Source organism: Pipistrellus hanaki (genome assembly GCF_964339955.1).
Source record: "Pipistrellus hanaki genome assembly, chromosome: 15".
Taxonomy (NCBI): domain Eukaryota; kingdom Metazoa; phylum Chordata; class Mammalia; order Chiroptera; family Vespertilionidae; genus Pipistrellus; species Pipistrellus hanaki.
In genome coordinates, this window is record NC_140517.1 from 3,743,044 (window position 1) to 3,762,455 (window position 19,412).

A 19,412-nucleotide genomic window follows, 5' to 3' on the forward strand; every position below is an offset into this window, starting at 1 on the left:
GGGGGCGGGGGAGCCGGAGGTCTGCCGAGAGGGGCCCACACTCCCGGAGCTGCTGCTGGGGCGCCGGGGAGCCTGGGGCTGTGCCCCATGCAGGGGCCACCTGTGCCCACTCCTAATGGAGGAGGCCATGGTCTCCGTGCAAGCAGGTCAGAGCCACTCGGGCAGAAAGTTCCGGGTCTTGGAAAGAGGTGCCCTGTGCCTCCAGGGCCCTGGGCGCAGGCAGAGGTCCCAGATGATGTGCTGGCAAAGATCCTGCTCCCCCTGGTGCCTCTCTCACACCCTCTCCTCCCCCACCCCACACCCCACCGTGCTTTTAGGCAGAAAGATGGCCCGTGCTATCGATCAGTGGGCCTGAGAACCCGGCGGGCTCCCCTGTGTGTTGAGGCTCCGCTTTGGGGTGGCCGTAAGTGCGGGCAGAGCGAGGCTGGTGCTGGGGGAGCTCTCCGAGGACCTCGCTCAGGCCCTGCCTCCGCGGTGCAGTGGCCACAGGCACGCCAGTTCCAATTACCCTCTGGGCTGTCACACGGAGCCCTGCCCCCGACCATTTCCCCAGCGCCTCTTGTTCCCAGCCTTCCTGTAGACTTGGAAAAAAGCACACCTTGTCTTCTGCATTGGGCCTCTAGGGTCTCTTGATGTCTTAGCATGTACTCCATTTACATGTTTATATTTTTTATTTTTTTTTATTTTTTATAATATCCTAGAGGCCTGATGCATGCAATTCATGCAAGAGTAGGCCTGCCTTCCCCTGGCTGCTGGCACTGGCTTCCCTCACATCCCCAGCTTCACCAGGAAGGTTGTCCAGAAGGTCTAGTTAGCATATTAGGCTTTTATTATTATAGATATTTTTTTTTAAATTGACTTCAGAGAGGAAGGGTGAGGGAGAGAGAAACATCGATGATGAGAGAGAATCATTGTTTGGCTGCCTCCTGCACGCCCCATACGGGGGATCCAGCCCATAACCGGGCATGTGCCTTGCCTGGTAATTAAACCATGACCTCTTGGTTCATAGGTCGATGCTCAACCACTGAGCTATGCCCGGCCAGGCTAGATTTTTATTTGTTTCATTTCGTGTTCTGTTGTGAATTCACTCCATTCTCTTCATCTTCCCCTCCTTCACACGCCGTCCATGGCAGACACCCTCCTGGCCTTTTTCCTTGTCTCATACCCATCGGTGAACATTCCATCAGCCATATCCCTCATTTAAGAAAAAAATCCAAAGCAACTTCATGAAAGACATGTGATTCCTGACATGTTAGGTATCAGGAGGGAGGGAGGCCTGAGGCCGGGGCCGAGGACTTTTCTAGAAGAAGGAGAGCGATGATGAATAACACAGCCCCACGTCCTAAAGTCTGTGCGCACTTGTGTATCTCAAGCCAAGTCTGGAACAGCTGGACACAGATCCCTCGGAGCCGCTATCTTTGGGTTGTTACTCATCCCGCCCTCCCTGTGGCCTGAGGCTCTGAGCTCCTCAGCCTCGTTGAAAGGGCTTAAAGGGCCCAGCCGGTGTAGCTCAGTGGTTGAGCGTCGACCCATGAACCGGGAGGTCACAGTTGAATTCCCGGTCCGGGCACATGCCCAGGGTTGTGGGCTCGACGCCCAGTAGGGGTCTGCAGGAGGAAGCCCATCAATGGTTCTCTCTCATCCTGGATGTTTCTGTCTCTCCCTTCCTCTCTGAAATGAATAAAAAATAAATTAAAAAGAAAGGACATGAAGGTGTCTTTGGAGACCCCAGCTACCATGTGGATAGATTCGGCCCTCGGTGGGGTCGAGTGGTGTGTCCGTCCATTCTGCATCCCAAGTCACCGTGCTCCACATACGTCACGTTCTCCGCCTCGGACGGAGCAGGCCAGGTGGCTCCTTGAATCTTCTTTGCAGGACAAAGACACGGCCTCCGACCACAGAACGTGGAGCTTCATTCAGTTTTTTGTTGTTGTTGTTTTTTAAGTGAAAAAATGAATCCCCAACACCTGAGAGATGAGGCTCCTCATGGGAGCCCCCAGGAGCCTTTCACCTGGGCACAGCCCTTCCCCACAATTACAGACCATTTCACGCTCGGCTGGAGCTGTTCTCGGAGAGAAAATGGCCATTTTTCTGCTCGTACCAAATGAAGCAGGAGAGCCACGTATCCAGCCGCTTATAATCAGCGAACTCGATGGCAAGGGCATCGCAGGATCAGAGGAGTTCATAATTGGATCCTGCCCACGGCCACCGCACAATTAAGGGCGAGAGGCGCAGAGATGAAAAATGTATTGTGAAAACGTAACGCCGGCCTGCACAGCACAACGATTTCACCGCGCAGGCATCCCGCCATAATCCTGATGACCAACCCTATCCCACTCATAATGGGAGGAAAAAACTAATTGCAGGGAGGACAGGGCAGATCTTTTTTAATCTGCGTTGTCATCCCAACTAGGTCCCGGCCCATCCGTATTAACCTTGCCTGACAGAGTCACATGACGGACATAATTTCTTCTCATTTACCAGCCATGGATCTAACCCCTTCTTCATCAAATATTCATAAAGGCAGGATTCTCAATGATTTTCTGTCTCTCCTCATATTTACAGCTTGTTGTCTTCTTCCTTTTTGCAGTAATTTGGACACAATTGAAGTCAAACGGAATTAAAGTTAAATGCCTCTCGCCACCAAGGTGCCTAAAAGCAAAGCTTATTTGGGGGGAGGGCCGGGGGGGGGGCCCGACCGCAGTGGGGACCTCATGCTCCCAAGACCCTCTGCATCTCCAAGGAGTTCCCAGAGGCTGCTGTCCCCCTAAAAGCGAAAACACAGAGTCAGCCGGGGAAGAGATGCCATTCTCACCCTGGCTGGTTTGTGTCTAGAGCCGTGGTCGGCAAACCGAGGCTCCAGAGCCACGTGCGGCTCTTGACCCCTTGAGTGTGGCTCTTCCACAAAATACCACGGCCTGGGCAAGTCTACTTTGAAGAAGTGGCATTAGAAGAAGTTTAAGTTTTAAAAAATGTGGCTCTCCAAAGAAATTTCAATCGTTGTCCTGTTGATATTTGGCTCTGTGGATGATGAGTTTGCTAATCACTGGTCTAAAGCATCTGCCTGCAGACTGAAGGGTCCCGGGTTTGGTTCCCGGTCAAGGGCACATGCCTAGGGTTGCAGGCTCGATCCCCAGTGTGGGACATGCAGGAGGCAGCCAATCAATGATTCTCTCTCATCATTGATGTTTCTCTCTCTCTCTTCCTCTCTAAAATCAATAGAAATATTATTTTAAAAATGTAAAGTCTTTTTTTTTTTTTTTAAAGATGACATGTTTTGAAATAACATAATGGTGCATCTTTAAAAAAATCCCAGCTGCCTTGAATTTCAGACGGCTGAGTTATTCTGGAATCCTTCTGAAGTCTGAGACCGTCTCCTGCGAACTTGACTTAAGTTTCAGGCAACAAGGAAGTCTCGGGGCGCGGGCAGGGCTGTCTTTTGTCCTCGGGCTCCTCTGTGGGGTGCGGCGCTGACAGAGGGCCGCAGAGGGGCCGTGTTCCGTGGCCGAGAGGAGGGCTCGCCGTTACCCGGTGGGGATTCTGTTCCAGTCACGGCACCGCACTGGACCGCCTGCCCCGTCGCAGGCACGGCATCATCCGTATCGCTCATTAAGCCCTTCGCCCGCCCGCCCGCCCGCCGCCCCTCCCCGCGGCCCCCGCACCAGGCGGAATACGTTTTCCTCCCAAGTGTTTGTTTTCATTGTTGCCCTTTAAAAATAATGAGCTCATTCTATTCCCTGGCAAGGAGCGTTACCCTAGACCGCTTTGAAATCGTAGATCTTTTGTCCAGCCCGTTTCGGCCGCGCTTCCACAGCTTTGTGAGCCCGGCAACCCAACCCGGCCGCGCCCGGAGCACCCGTCGAGGCCGCCGCGGACTCCGCGCCTGGGCTCGCCGGGCCTGCCTGACCCCCACATTGTCCGCCGGCCGGGTAGAAGGCGTGCAGGTTTCAGGTGGCCCTCTCATGTGACCAGAGGTCAGAGGTCAGCAGCTCCTAAATGGGTGGCCCTCACCGTGGCCCATTCATAGCCCTCGTCATGGAACGGACGGGCCGACAGACGAACCCTCCTCCCGGGCCTGCACCCCAGCCAAGGGCCAGGCGCTCTCACGCATTAAGTGGTTCCACCGGCCTGATGTGGGGGGGGAGGAGGGAAAGGGGGAGGGAGGAGGGGGGAGGAGGACTCCGGAGGCCTGTGCTGTGCGCCGGATCCTTTGCAGGAGCCGACCCCGAGCTGGTGTCCACCGAAATGGAGGTGCTGTCGGGAATCAGGTGCCACGTGATGTGAAACAGCCTCCCTTCTCGCCGTCGGAATTGCCGTGCGGGGACAGCATGCCAGGGCAGTTTGTGGTTGCAAAGGATGGACCAGTATCTTTTATTCCTGTAGACTCTAGAGCAGGGGTTCCCAGCCTCCCTGATGCCGCGGCCCGTTCACACAGCTCCTCCTGTCATGGTGACCCCATCCAGAACATTAGTTTCGTTGCTGCTTCACAAATGCAGCTGTGGATTTGCTACTGTTAACGAATCGTCATGTAAATCTCTGTGTTTTCCGACGGTCTTAGGCGGCCCTGCTAGCGGTTCTCAACCTGTAGGCTGAGACCCACAGGTCGATAACCGCTGCTGCAGATGATTCTGTAAGAAAACATGTCAGCCGTCTTTGGCCATAACAATGGCCTTTGTAGAAATGTGAAGGGAAAGAGAACGTTTTTCTCCTTTTTCCCCCCCTGCCGTGGTTTGGAATCTCCCGAGGATCTAAACTGGCAGGAGGACAGGGCCCATCTCAGACCAAAGGGGCCCCCGGAAAGGGTGGGGCCTGGGGGAAGGGCACCCCGCCAGATGCCCAGGGTCTGGCCCAGCCCTCTCCCCCTCTTCCCCAGGACTGACCGCGGGGGAGGCAGCCCTCACCCCGAACTGGGACCCGACGCGCCCCTCCCGTCTCTCTCGGTGACGATGAGAACCCAGTGGCCCTGTGCGGTGCGCTGAGATCCGTGGAGGCATTCGTCCTTTGCATCAGGCGCTGCTCTCTCCTTCCCATAAAAGAATCATCTCATAGGAGTTCATCCTTCGTGTCTCCTCAGCGGCCCCTGCTTGCTCACAGTTCTAGTTCCTTTGTGTGTTTTTTTAAAGCTTGCTTCCCCCGCCCCTCCCCGATGCATCTCGCAGTGGGACCCATTTGCCCCTGAAACCTTCCTCCACGGCCCCATCGGAGTGCTGGGGTGTTACCTGTCCCCCTTTATTTGTGGCAACATTTAGGGACGGGGAGGGAGACCGTGCGTGTTTTCTCAAAATCGATGGCCAGCGCATTACTATAAAACCTATTGATTAAAGACCGCGGAGCCCGGCCTCGGCCGCCCGGTCCGCGGAGCAGCGCAGGGAGGGCCGGAGTTTCTGCCCTGACCCCTGCATTAACCTCCTATCGACGGCCCGCACACCCCTCATTAACACTCACTCCAGCCAAAGTGGTTCACCCCGGCAGGCGGCCCGCGTCCGCTAATGCAGCCGCCGTCCTGGCCGTCGGGTCTCAGTGTGGCCCTGGGGGCGGCCCCGGGGTGACTCCTGTGCGGGGAGGGGACCCTCGGGCTGTCTGCGCAGAGGCCGCCCACAGGACACTGTCAGCTGCTTCCCGTCACGTCACAAGGTCGATCCTTCAGGGGGAACCATTCCTGAGCAGCGAGAGTTTGTGGGGGGAGAGGGAGGTGACACTTACCACGTTCTTTGAACGGAAAGAGACAAGTCTGTATTGTTTTCCTTTGCTTCCTGAAAAGAACAGGGCTCCCGAGTAGATTCACACTTATTCGCTAACCAGGAGCATTCAAAAGAAGGTTTTCCTATAAGATGGGAGGTGAGAGGCCGAGGCCGAAAGAGGAGCCTGTACCTGGTGGCCGCTTAGCGGGTTTGAAAGGCTCTGCTCTCTTGGGGACCCCGGGGACAGTCCGAGCCCCTCTCTAGAAAGGCCCGCCCGTCCTGGCCCTCGCACTGGCTTCTGTCACACGGAGGCCCGTGTGGAGGACACCAGCACGTTCTCGTTTCCCGGGTAACTGGGACACATTTGGACCCAAAGCCAAAGCCAGTGTTTCCTGCTTTCCCGCCCAGACCAGCTCCGCCCACGCTGCTCTCTGTTGGCATTCCGGTTTGGCCGGGGCACCATCCGCATCCCCTGGGCGGGCGGGTTTGGCCGGGCACCATCCGCACCCCCTGGGCGGGCGGGTGCAGTGGGGACGCGTGGCCGGCCCGTCACGGCCCGTGGGCCGGAGCCTGTGCACCGCGGCCACCGCAGACCTCTGCCGCAGGCTGTGCCTCTCGCAAACCTCCTCCCGGTGAGAGGACAGGTGAGAAAGCACCTGTGGCCTATCCGCAAACCTCCTGGCGTTCCAGCTGGGCCCACACTCATCACAGCGGCCGATCTGCCCACCGGGTTAATGTGTGCGCGGCCTTGTCCCGCTGCGGGATGGGGTGCGCCTTTTGGAGTGACTTCCTACCCAGCTTCCCACTCTGGTTGGCATCACTGAGCACCCTCTCTGAGCATCACTGAGCACCCCTCTCTGACTGAGCATCACTGAGCACCCCTCTCTGACTGAGCATCTCTGAGCACCCTCTCTGAGCATCACTGAGCACCCCTCTCTGACTGAGCATCACTGAGCACCCTCTCTGACTGAGCATCACTGAGCACCCCTCCCTGAGAATCACTGAGCACCCCTCCCTGACTGAGCATCATTGAGCACCCCTCTCTGACTGAGCATCTCTGAGCACCCCTCTCTGACTGAGCATCTCTGAGCACCCCTCTCTGAGCATCACTGAGCACCCCTCTCTGACTGAGCATCACTGAGCACCCCTCTCTGAGCATCACTGAGCACCCTCTCTGACTGACATCACTGCACATCCCTCTCTGGTTCCTAGGCAGTAAAGAAAGCGCCGTTTACACAGCTCTGCCGAGCTGCTCTGTAATTAATCTCGGCTTCCCTCGAGTATTAATTTCCTACCATCGCTTTCATGTGCCTCAGAGACCGTCTCCGGCCCCGGGGAGGGGCGCCCCGGGGACCACGGTGGCGAGCGGCGCGGTCTCCCTCTCCCGCTCCCCCAGAGGCGTCCGCAGCCCGCACCCCCGGGTCCCGGGTGCCGCGCGGGGCTTATCGCTGCAAACAGTTTAATATTTATGCTAAGAGGATTGTCGGACGCAGCTTCTGTTGCTTTAATTCTCGCTTTAAATAAATAATGAGAACATTTACACACGCGACTCTTCCCGGGGCCCCGGGGTCAGCTAATCTTATTATTTATGAAGTGATGTGCTACATAATAGTACTTAGCGCGTGTTAACAGACGCCATTATCAGGCGGCGGGGCGCGGAGATATATGGGGGCGGTGTCAGAGCGGCCATTCAGGACCCGGGAAGGAGGGGTTCCGCTGAGTGTGCTTTCCTGGGGGACCCCCTGCCAGCGGGTAATTCCCCGGAGAGGAGATGTCCCGGGGTCAGGAACCTTCTCCCTCATCGCGCTGGGAAACAGGTCCATTCTCCCATCTCTGCCTGGCCAGATGGTGGCCTGGCCGCTTCTTAATCGGTTTGGAGAGCAAGGGGCAGCAGGTGGAAGAACTCAGAGTGCAGGCGGTCCCACCTGGTGATGGTTTGGCCTCTGATTGCTTGCTTGCTTTCTTTCTTTCCTTTTTTCTTTCTTTCTTTCTTCACTTCACAATGGTGCTAAAGCGGTATGTGTGAAAATCACTACAGGAGCTGGTCAACACTCGGTGAGGCAATAGGCTTTGTGTTAGAGCAGTGGTCGGCAAACTGCGGCTCTTTGGTCCCTTGAGAGTGGCTCTTCCACAGAATACCATGGCCTGGGCGAGTCTATGTTGAAGAAGTGGCATTAGGAGTTGATGTTTAAAAAAGTTGGCTCTCCAAAGACATGTCCGTTGTTGTCCAGTTGATACGTGGCTCTGTGGACAGAGAGCTTGCCGACCGCTGGCCCAGAGGATCCTGCCCCGCTGGGGGCTCACGGACGTGCTCTGAGCGAAGGTGGGCCCTGCTGAGCCAGGGTGCTGGGTAGGTTAGGCGGATCCCATGCATTTTCGACTTACGATGTTTTCAGTCGTGATGGGTTTGAAGGGACGTCAGCCCCTCCTGAGTCAGGGAGCACCCCTGTTTCTTTTCAGGGGGCCCGCTGTCACCGCCACGTGGCCCGGAAGCATCAATTGTTTGTTCTTGTTGTTGCTAATCCTCACGGAGGGTATTTTTTCATTGATTTTTTTAGACAGTTTGGAATGGAAGGGGGAGAGGGATAGAGAGAGAAATATCTATGTGAGAAAGACACATCAATTAGTTGCCTCCCACAGGAGCCCCGACTAAGGCCGGGGATCAAGCCTGCAACCGAGGTATGTGCCCTTGACCGGAATTGAACCCGTGACCCTTCAGTTCATGGGCTGGCGCTCTACCCACTGAGCCACACCAGCCAGGGTGAAATTGTTTATTCTTGATTACAGTTTGCTTTTCCCTCTCTCTGGTCCTCTGTCCTCTCCCAGATAACCAGAGCTAAAGCCACACGGGTCTGGCCAGACCCACATCACATCCGCGGGCCCGCTGACGACCACGGGGTGGTGCGGCCGCTGCCCCGACCAACGCCTTCCTCCGAGGCGGGGCCCGAGCGGCCTACGCTAATTAATTCCTCGCCATCGACGAGTAATCCACTCCATAAAAACCGTGATTTAAGTGTCCTCCTTGGGGAGTGACTGCTGCTCGCCTCTTAATTTAATTTGGTGGCTCCTTCACGTCCTCATCAGCAGAAATGAGTATGAACCTCTATTTGCATAGCTCCCCGCCGGCCCGGCTCTCCCTGGCCTGCCTCCTTGGGCACCGGGCCCCGGGCGGGATGCCTGTGGATCCCGGGAACCTCCGGAGTCAGTCCCGGCCTTTCCTGTCCTTTAATCCAGTTTCCAGGCAGTCGGTTCCATTCAGTCTTCCCCCCAGTGACCTGGTAACACGTCGAATCCCACCGCCATTCAGATCTGATCATGGCTCCCTCACACCCTTCCCAGCACAGTGGGCGGAGCTCACGGGGAAGGAATTCGCCAGCTTTTCCCCGGCCACTGCTTCTCGGGAGCCGCTGGGGAATTGCCGAAATCTGGGAATGGGAACAAAAAGGAAAGTTCCGCCGGGACCGGTTTGGCTCAATGGACAGAGCGTCGGCTTGGGGACTGAAAGGTCCGGGTTCGACTCCGGTCAAGGGCATGTACCTTGGTTGCGGGCATATCCCCAGTAGGGGGTGTGCAAGAGGCAGCTGATCGATGACTCTATCATCAATGTTTCTAACTCTCTTTCCCTCTCCCTTCCTCTCTGTACAAAATCAATAAAATATATTTTTTAAAAAAAAGGAAAGTTCCAGCACCGTCAAGACGGCTCCTCCCTTCCCATCACCCCCTGCTCACGCGGAACGGCGGCCGCGGCCACGGGGCAGGGCGGTCTCCGGGGCCTCTGGCCGCGTCGCCTCCGGGGGTCGGGTGCTCCGGGCGCTTCCTCCGCGGCTGACCTGCCTGTTCTCCCTCTTGCAGGTGCCAGTCCCGGGCCGCCCGCTCTCTGCCCGCCGACCAGCAGCCGGAGTGCCGGCCGTACTGGGAGAAGGAGGACCCCTCGATGCCCCTGCCCTTCGACCTCACGGACGTCGTCTCGGAGCTCAGAGGCCTGCTCCTGGAGCCCACCCCCTAGGCGGCCTGTGTGCTCCTAGGAAAAGGCCGTCCTAGCTCCTCCTCTCCATCCTCTCCATCCCCATGGCCTTTAGATGGTAGAACCCACCCGGGTCCCAGCCAGACACGGCGGGAGTGGGGCCCTGCGGTGTGACAGTGTCTGGACGTGGCCCAGTGTGATCATCCCGTTTGATATTAAACAGGACCTTCCCCTCCCCCCTCCCCCGCATTGTCCCCACCTGGATTTTCACGTGAGCCGCCCAGCTCCGAGGCCACGGGAGGTGAGCAGGTGAGCCCAGCCTGTGACAGGGCCCGGCCTCCTTCCTTCGTTCCTCCCCGCCCGCTCAGAGGCTGTGGGGCCCGGTGTGGCAGCCGCCGGCATGCATGGCTCCTTACGTTTAAAGTCCAGTTCGTTGCAAGGAAGCATTCGGTTCCCTGCGGGCGGGAGCCACGTGGCGGGTGGTGAGTGGCCGCGTGTGGCTGCCAACGGCTGCCCGGGCCAGTGCCCAGAGCACCTCCGTCCAGGAGGGAGCACTGGGGACACCCCTTCTAGACACGGTGTGGGAGCAGGCCGTAGGCTCCTCACCCCCCCGCAACAACCCCCCCCCCCCCTCCCGCAGCCCCGGCCCCACAGCCGCAGTGAACTCGGGGAGCCGCCTCTCTCTCCTCTAAGAAACGCCCGGGAGAGGCATCCGGGACTCCGCAGGCAGGGACAGGGGGCGCTGGCCGTTCAGAGCAGCCGCCCTGGTCCCATGAGAGAGACACGGCCCCATTCCCAGCGCTGCGTGGCCTGAGCCAGCGTAGCTTTGTCCGTCTTTTCTCGGATCCCCCCCCCCCCCCAATTTGGGCACAATGATGGGCGGGGCTGATGGCATCGGAGCCTTAGAGAGACGAGGTTGAAACCGGGGCCCCGATCACAGCTCCCTCCCCGAGCCTGATGAGCTCGGGCCCGTTGCTGGGCCTCAGTCTCCTCGCCTGTCTAATGGGGACACTGAAGGCGCCCGCTCCCCGCGGGAAGTTACTGTGGCACCAGTGCGGGGAGCAGGAAGCCGGTCCCCGGGCTCCTCCACTCACCACGCCCTGCCTCCCGGGTTTGCGGGGCGCATGGGGCCGTGTTGGGGAGCAGGGCCTGGCACAGAGGGGTCGCCCCCCGGCATCTCCGGGCCATCTCGCCCGGGTTTGTGTCGCCCCCACGGTGCCCGTTCTCTGTTCTGCGTCACGAGGGCCGATGTCTGAAAACCTGGGAGATTTCCTGTAAAATAAAGCGAGTGCTGTCTCTTTAGGGTTCGGGAGATCTGGCAGCAAGCCCAGTGTCTTCTGGCTCCGAGGCGGGCGTGAGCCCTCCCCGTGCCCCGCGGCTCCCCGGCCTCTGCTTTGTAAACCTGATTGGCCCCTCCCCTCACGGCCCTGCCCCCACCCCTGCTTGCTTGCACCCCCGTAGGATAAATAAATGTTGAGTGCTTCCCCCTGGGCTCTCTGTACCAATATGTTGTGTAAAATGCCAGCGGGAGGAGGGAAGGGACCAGGAAGGGCCCAGGAGGCCCTCCTGTGCGCAGTGGGATGGCCCGTGTCCGTGGCCGGGTGGGGCCAGGTGCAGCCACTTCTCAGAGCCCGTGGTGGGCCAGTGATGGCGGCCAAGGCCGGAGCCAGTGCCGGCGGGGAGGCCTGAAGGGGAGGCCCCTCTCAGCAGCGGAAGCGGGGCTGAGGGTAAGCCTGAGGCTCTCCCCGGGGTCCGGTGCAGAGAAGGAGGCGGGGCAGGTCTTCGCTCTGGTGCCGCCTGACGCCCAGGGCCTCAGACAGCAGGCGGCCCCTCATCCCCGAGGGAGATGCTGAGATGGAGACGGTGTCCCAGGGCCCCCCCTGAGTGCAGGAAGGGGGTGCCTCCCTCCGGGCAGCCCCCGCACCCCGGATGCCACCCCACCCCGTTCTCCCTGCAGCCTCTGCCCAGGGGACTCGGCTGGTCACGGCATCTCTGGAGACAATGATTTTATTAAGAAGCTTCTAAGCCCATCTGTGACTGAATCGAGGGGCGCTCACCCCCCCCCCCCACATTCCGGGGGAGGTTCTGTGTTTCGAATGCAACCTCTCCCCCACCCCGCTCTGCTTTGGGCTGGTTTTTGCCGCCGGGCAAATTGCATGCACGTGGCCCCTGCCGGCTGAGTGCTGTTTGGGAGACCTGTCAGGGGCGGCCCGGGGAAGACGGGAGTTTTATTTGAAAAAGCAGCTCTGCAAACAGACGGAGAGGGAGGGGAGCCCGGGCCACAGCGCGTGGAGTGGCCACGCCGCGGAGCCGGGCCACCCTGGCTAGAGCGCGGTCAGATGGCGGTTTAACCACGTTTCATCGGGGGCCGTGGTAGCGCAGGGGCGAAACCTGACTACCACACGGGGGAGGGGAGGCCCGAGCGAGGCCGTGAGTGGGGCTGCGGGAAGCAGGCAGCTTCGGGGGCAGGTGGGGGCGGGAGAGGCCAGGGCGGCAGGAGTGACTTCCTGCAGGACAGACAGCCATCTGTCCCGGGAGGCAGGTGTCCGTGGCTGTCGGGCAGAGGGCACAGCTGGCTCTGCCTGAGACACCTGGATGGGCCCCTGGGAAAGCACCAGAAAGGTCCGTTATTTTTTTTTAAAAAAAATATATATATGTTTTCTGATTTCAGAGGGGAAGGGAGAGGGAGAGAGAGAGGAACATCAATGATGAGAGCGAATCACTGACCGGCTGCCTCCCACACGCCCCACACTGGGGATGGAGCCCGCAGCCTGGGCATGTGCCCTGACTGGGAATCGAACCAGGACCTGCTGGCTCATAGGTCGATGCTCCTGGCCCACCGGGCCTCTCATTGCTCTCATTAACAAGGTAAAGCACGCCCCCCCCCCCATCCATCCCCCCGTCCTCCAGCCCTGTACCCCTCATACCACAGTCCGGGTCCCACAGGAGGCACCAAGTCCTCCGGACAGTCAGAGACGGCCCCTCTGGGCCCCCCACTCTGCCATGTCTGAGACCACGGACCAGAGTTCAGAACCCCCGGATCCTGGGGCCCCAGTGGCCTCCGGCTGCAGAGCCCCACTTTTGCGTGCAACCCCAAGGCCACCCACCCTCTCAAACATCTGTTTTCTTGTCTACAAAATGGGCCTGATAGTCCGGCTGGCATGGCTCACAAGCTGAGCATTGATCTACGAACCAGGTGGTCGAGTTCGATTCCCCGTCAGGGCACATGCCAGGTGGGGGCTCCATCCCCAATGGAGGGCGTGCAGGAGGCAGCCGGTCCACGATTCTCTCTCATCACTGATGTTTCCATCTCTCCCTCTCCCTTCCTCTCTGAAGTCCATAATAAACATATTAGAATAAACACAACACACACACACACACAACATGGGTGTGATGGCACCGTGCCTCTCCCCGAGGCTGGAGGAAGAGCGAGGGGGGTGGTGTGCGTAGAACAGGCCTGCAGCGCCCGGCACCTCCGGGAACCAGGATGCACTCCAGTGGCATCGCCCGGTTTCCTGGGACCGGGGGTCCCTGAGCTCCTTGGGCCCCGGGCTTGTCTGGGCCACAGGGAGGACCGTGACGGCCGCCTCGCCGGACTGTGTCGCCGTGGCACGGGGTGCCCCTTACGCCTCGTAGGAAGACCCAGAAGAGGCTCCCGCCCCGTGTCCCCACCGCTCTGCGCCCCGCAGCTTCCCCGCTTGTCCAGGGCCGTGGTCGGCAAACTCACCGGTCCACAGAGCCAAACATCCACAGCGCAACGATTGACATGTCTCCTGAGGGAGGGCCACGTGTTTTAAACGTAAACCCTGTAGGCAGGCGCCTTGTTATTAGGTTAATAAGGGTCCTCCTAAGCCGGCCTTGGCTAAACGCTCAAGGGGCCAAAGAGCCGCCTGTGGCTCGAGAGCCGCGGTTTGCCGACCACGGGTCTGGGCAGACGGCGTGGGCCTGTTTGATCCGGGAGATGCTGTGAAAAATGGCTCTTGCGTCCCTTCCCCCATTCCCGCGGCAGGCCCAGGTCACCCATCGCGATTTCAGATTTGTTTAAAAAGGAATTCTTGCCTTCCCCTCCTGATGGATGATCCCCGCACGGCGGTGGTGGATGGCGGGGGCCCAGGGCAGGCTCTCTCGGGGGGCGGGACCCGTTCATTAACTCCCGGCACGTGGTCCCTCCGGGCCGTCCCCATGGCGGGTTCACCATGGGCTGGCACTTCTCATCAGTCCCGCGGGAATGGCGGCACGATGGCTCCCGGCCCCCGCGCGCCGGGCTAAGTGGATGGCCGCCCGTACGGATGCGTGAGCCTGTCTGCCCTCGCCCGGCGACAAAATCCATCAACTTCACTGAAACCCCGACGCCTGGTGGCACCCATCCAGATGAGTGCTGGGCGCCCGGGCGGCCGTGGTTTTTAATCTGGTAAGTGCGGGGGCTTCCCTCCGAGGACGGCGGTGCCCACGGACGGGGACAGAGGGGTCAAGGGCGTTTGCACAACCCGGTTCCAGATGGACCCTGGGTGCTCGGGGCCCGCTGGCCCGCTGGGTGAGTGACCGTCCATGGCAGCCGCCTCTGCTGTCTCGGGAGGGGTCAGAGGTGAAATACAGGCTGGCTGTCTTAGCGGTCCGGGTTTCACAGGCACCCTGCCTGTCCCTCCCAGCTCCCCAGACGAGGAGTGGGTCTGCCAGCTGGAGGAACCCCCACAGGAACCCTCCCCCCGCCACCACCCAGCCGTGCAGGGGGTGATGGCGGGATTGTCGTACGTGTCATCCACCTCCGATCAGACAAGGCCGGTCCGCCAGGGGAGCGGCCGGTGGCTCACGGCGGCGGCCGCCAGGGGCGGCCAGGGACGGGGGGAGGCACAGGCCTCTTGCACAGGCACGGTCTCCAAGAACAACTACCGCCAAGGCCTCTGTGTCAGGCTCTGCAGACGCCATGCCCGCTGGGGATCGCACCGGCCCTAGCCGAGGTGCGCTCTGCATCTGATCAAATTCGCCTGGGCCCGTTTCTCTGAGAACAGCTGTCCCCACCCAAGGACCCTCCCTACCCGTCCCAGCAGGGACTTCGGTCTCTCAGGGTCCATCTGCTCACCTCGGGGTCCCAAAGACTGACTCCGTTTCCCAGGGCAGCTAACGCCCCTTGCTCCCGTCTCCCCCAACACCGAGTCCTGGACCTCAGGCCGCCCTCCTGCCCTCCCCGTCCCCACCCCCGCCCTTGCCCCAGCCCCGAAATCCTCCGACGGAGGTTTCCAGTTGATTACGCCTTGATTAGGGCCGGGAGAGACGGGAGAGACGCAGGCCAGGTACATAGGATTCCCATTGTCCTCGGCGGCGGCTCCCCGCAGGGTCAGGCCCAGAGGGCTCCCGGGGAGCGGGAACAATCAGGGCCTGTTTACCGGGACGGTTATGTTCTCTTCTCAAAATCAAAACAGAGTTCGGGAGGCGGCGAGCTCCCTACCAGCCTCTTGATCAATAGAACCATCTGTCAGAACCCATTAGGGCCCCGGTTCGCCAGGGTGCATTCAAAGCGAAGCCGGTGGCTCGTCGGAGGGCCCGGCGATTGGTTTTAATATGCTGTGCATTGATTTCCCCCCCGCCCCCCGCGCGCGGGGCCCGGGTTTGAGACTAACAGGGTATGACTGAGCGGCAGCGGCTGTCTGCAGCCCTCGGTGCGCGGCGTGGTCTCGCCCCGACCAGAACCGTCTGCGTGCGGCTCTTAAAGAGACCCCCTTGGACTTCCCAAGGTCCGGGCTGGATCGGGCGGTGATTTGGCTTCCTTTCCGGGGCTTTCTCCCGTGTCTCTGTGCCCATGAAGTGGGCCGTGCGTGCAGGATCCCCGCCCGCCAAGGAGCTGGAGAGAGAGGCGCTGGGGGAATTTCTCTGAAGGCGGGAAGCCCTGCCCGAGGCCAAAAGCGAAGTGAATTTGACAGCCAGAGCCACGTCAGGGCCACGGCGATGAGCTGACGGTGAGGAGGCTCACAGAGGCTGCCGTGTATCCAACTCTGGGTAGCACTGATGCTTCTGCCTAAGCCAGCATGGGTTCTAACCAACACTCACGGATTCCTTCCTAAAAACCAGACTCTGCCCTCGGGAGACGAGGGGTAATTGCCCTGCAAGTCCTGTTCTCAACCTGGACTTCGGGTCTCAGCCCCCTTGCCCGTTGTAAAACCAAACTTGAGACCAGGAGAGCTCCAAAGAGAAGGGTTTGTGTGTTGTTGTACCCATTTTACAGGTGGGGCAATTCAAGCCCAGATAGGAATAATGATGTGAATGCGAACTATAGACCTCGGATTTCAAGTCTCTGGTATAGATTGAGGTTTGGGACGAAAACACACATCCTTCAACCCATCTATCGAATAGACCTAAAATATATTGAGGAGGAAGACAGTCCCAGACTGCTTATAAGAACGGCTTGTCCCCTCCCATTCCAGCCCAGAAAGGAGAAATTGTATTTGCCGTCAATTCTTCTTCCCCTGGGCCACCAAGTTCCACAACATTTTCGTGGTTTTGGGCGACCCGAACAAGCCATTGGAATGTAGGGGGCAGGATCTTAAAGGTGCAGAGGCCAAGATTCATCACTCCCAACACTTGCATGCCAAGCAGCAGTAAATCAACACATTGCAGGAATCAACACATTGCAGCCCACAGTCAGCAAATCCGGCCCACTGCTTGTTCTTGTCAAATAAAGTTTTATTGGAACACGGCCCCACGCTTGCTTGCTTTCTTTCTTACTTTCTTTCTTTCTTTCTTTCTTTTCTTTCTTTTCTTTCTTTTCTTTCTTTCTCTTTCATGTCTGGCATCAGGGTGCACCTTCCGATGATGGCCTGTCCTCATCTAACTGGCAGTGTTTCATGTTATCTCTCTCAGCACTCCCTCACATAATGACGCGGCTTCTAAACAAGGGCATCCTTGAATCACTGGACACACAGGCGTGTCAAACTCGCGGCCGGCGGGCCTCCTGTTTGACCTGCTTGGCAGGGTGTCCACTGTCTGTGGCCATTTACTCCAGAGCCCTCGGCTCGCTGGTCCCCGCCAGGCCGTGGGTGGGGGTGTGAGGCGCATTGGTCAGCTGCAGCCAGAAAGGCCTGCGCGTGGGGCTAGGGGCTAGCGGCCAGCGGCGGGCAGAGGCCGGGCCAGTGGGTGGCCTGGCATTCCTCAGTGCCATCGTGGGGCGGGGGTGGGTGTGTTTTCATGAATTCATGATTCTTGCTCTTCTGTCTGGAACCTTGCTCCTTGCCTCCTCTCCTGCTTCCCGTTCTCCAGTGCCTGCTGGGGGCTGTGTCTCCTCGTGAGCCTGTGGAAAGGAATCGTATTGAAAAACCTTCACGGCGACGCAGACTTTGAAAACCGACATCAAGGTGCACGCCAAGTGGAAACTTGGGGCTCGCCGGGCTGCCACAGGCAGTTTGCATTTAAACAAGTGGTGCCTTTGATTTAAGCGTTTGACTTGATGGGTAATATATTCCCAGGCCGGGGATGATGTATAGACTGCCTCCGTCAGAACTATCAGGCTCCGCGCGTGATGTGTTTATTTCTCCGCGTGGCTGTGTGTTTAATAAATAATGCGGTTCGGGCCGGTATTATTTCCATTTCTGCGTCTGCTACCTGTACAATGTGTCTCAGATTCGGGGGCCGAGTGACACCTCATGAATTACGAGCTGTTATTAGCGACTTTCACGTCGCATCTTAATTATTAGGCTGAAGAGAGAGAGAGAGAGGGCAGGCGTGTATAAGCGTTCGTATTTTCCCCCCCTCTGTTTACAAGGCTTTTACGGACGTCTAATAAATTTAATTACCTCTAATAAGAAGAGGAAATGAAGTCCTATTTAGCAAATTCATAGCTTTGAAATGCTATCTTGTAGCTTTATGAGCCTGGCAAGCCCGGGGAGGGTGAGAGCCGTTGAAGGAGCTGTGGCTGGGTTAAACCAACTGCAAAGAAAAAGAAAAAAAAAGCGGCTGAATTATTTTTGTTTTCATTTTATAGCTTAACCTCACCGCACGGGCCTCTCCCCGAGGCCCCCGGGGCCCCCGTGTGAAGGGGACCTTGTGCAAACACAATCTCAAATTTGGAGCTTGGCTGTGCCTCGACCCACTTATCTTCAGGCGCTGTTCATTCCCGACTCCTTTGTTTTGCTCACAGTGTAAGTGTATTGTGGTGTGTGTGTGTGTGTGTGTGTGTGTGTGTGTTTCCCCCAGGAGGGCTCCCAGCTGAGGGAGGAATGAAGGCAGAAAAGACGAACCCACTATCGTTTGAATCAGACCCACAGCGAACCGGGCCGGGGGCGGGAGGGGGGGGTCGGGGGGTCGGGGGAAAGGACACACGGTGATCTCAGATCACCCCCCACTTCCCACAGCGAGTGGGTGGGCCCCGGAGAAGATGGGGGTTGTGGGAAGGTGGTGTTTGAGGGAGGATGAAGCATATCCAGTCTTAAATGGCTTACCTGATCGGGCATCACATGCGTTTGGATTTATTCTTTTGGTCACATGTCTTCCCAAAGAACAGTTGTTCATTTTTTTAAAAATTTTTTAATTTTTAATTTTTATTGATTTCAGAGAGGAAGGGAGAGAGGAAGAGGGAGAGGGAGAGAAACATCGTTGATGAGGGAGAATGCCTCCTGCACGCCCCACATGGGGGATGGAGCCCACAACTGGGGCCTGGGCTCTGACCGGGAATGGAACCGTGACCTCCCAGTTCATAGGTCGATGCTGAACCCCTGGGCCACACCACCTGGGCTGCCTATCATCATCATCATCATCATCATCATTATTATTATTATTATTATTATTATTATTATAGCTGTCCTGCTGGCGTGAAGTGGTATCTCACTGGTTTGCCTTTTCAAACCTCCCGCTGGCCTCTTGGCTCCTGGTCAGTGTGACCCAGGGACCGTTTGTCCACCCTAGAGAGCCGGCCTTGAGGTGTGCGATGCTGAGCAAGCCGGGCTCTGGCCCCGGTGGGACTCTCTCAGCTCCATGGGGAGCTCGCGGGTCCTTCAGGGTCCTGGGCAGATGGCGACACTCTGGAATCTGGGAGGGGCCCATGGTGAGGTCCCCTTGGGAGGAAGGGCCCTGAGGTCTGATTGGGGGGAGGGGGGCCCCAAACACACATCGTTGCTTTTCTCCATCGCTGCTCCAGGCTCTCTCCCTCCTGGCCCGCTCCCCTCCGCCCGCACCCAGCCAGGGCAGAGCTGGGGTTCCAGGCCTGTCATGGACACAAAGGAAGGGAGGCCCCCATAGAGGGACCTCCTGTGTGTTTCTAGGGTAGCCTGTGAGGCCCCTGCCGGCCTGGTGGCGTGGCCAGCGGAGGCGCCAGGGAGTGGACGTGGGTGAGGGGGGGGCCTTGGCACAGGGACGGGAGGTGGGATGCCACTGCTGCCTGGTGAGATGGATCTGCCGCGCCCCCCGCCTCCCCGCCACCACCCCGGACAGATCAGGCCATCGATGAGCCGGAGACGGAACACCCTGCCGCCTGCTCATTGACTGGGACTCGGAGAGAAAGCTGATCTGATCGGCACCGGGCTCCGTGCCCTGTGAGCCGGGAGGTGGCCGGTCTGCAAAGGGCAGCAGCGTCCTGTCCCGGAGCCTCAGCGGCCGGGGCGGGGCGGGCACCGCGGCGCTGGGAGTGAGGCTGGCCGCCCGACCCGCTGGCCGGGAAGGTTAAGGAGCTGGTGACGAGTGCTGATTTCTCAAGGGCGTTCTGTGTGCAGAGGGCTTTGCAGTGATTTAGGCAGGTCGTTAGCAGATCGATACTCCGCGCGGAGTCTCTGAAACTCCTGGCT

At 58.7% G+C, this 19,412-nt stretch overlaps 1 protein-coding gene across 2 annotated transcripts in view; it reads left to right on the plus strand.

Annotated features, from left to right (window-relative positions):
- The window catches only part of FTO (FTO alpha-ketoglutarate dependent dioxygenase), a gene marked incomplete at its 3' end in the record, with an annotated part of 206,394 nt that extends 195,263 nt beyond the window's left edge, over positions 1-11,131 (plus strand). For both annotated transcript variants that reach the window (XM_084861263.1, XM_084861262.1), the window contains one exon: positions 9,534-11,131. In XM_084861263.1, the coding sequence (XP_084717389.1) occupies positions 9,534-9,687 (154 nt within the window). The remainder of the gene's footprint in view (positions 1-9,533) is intronic.
- Between the last annotated feature and the right edge of the window lie 8,281 nt (positions 11,132-19,412).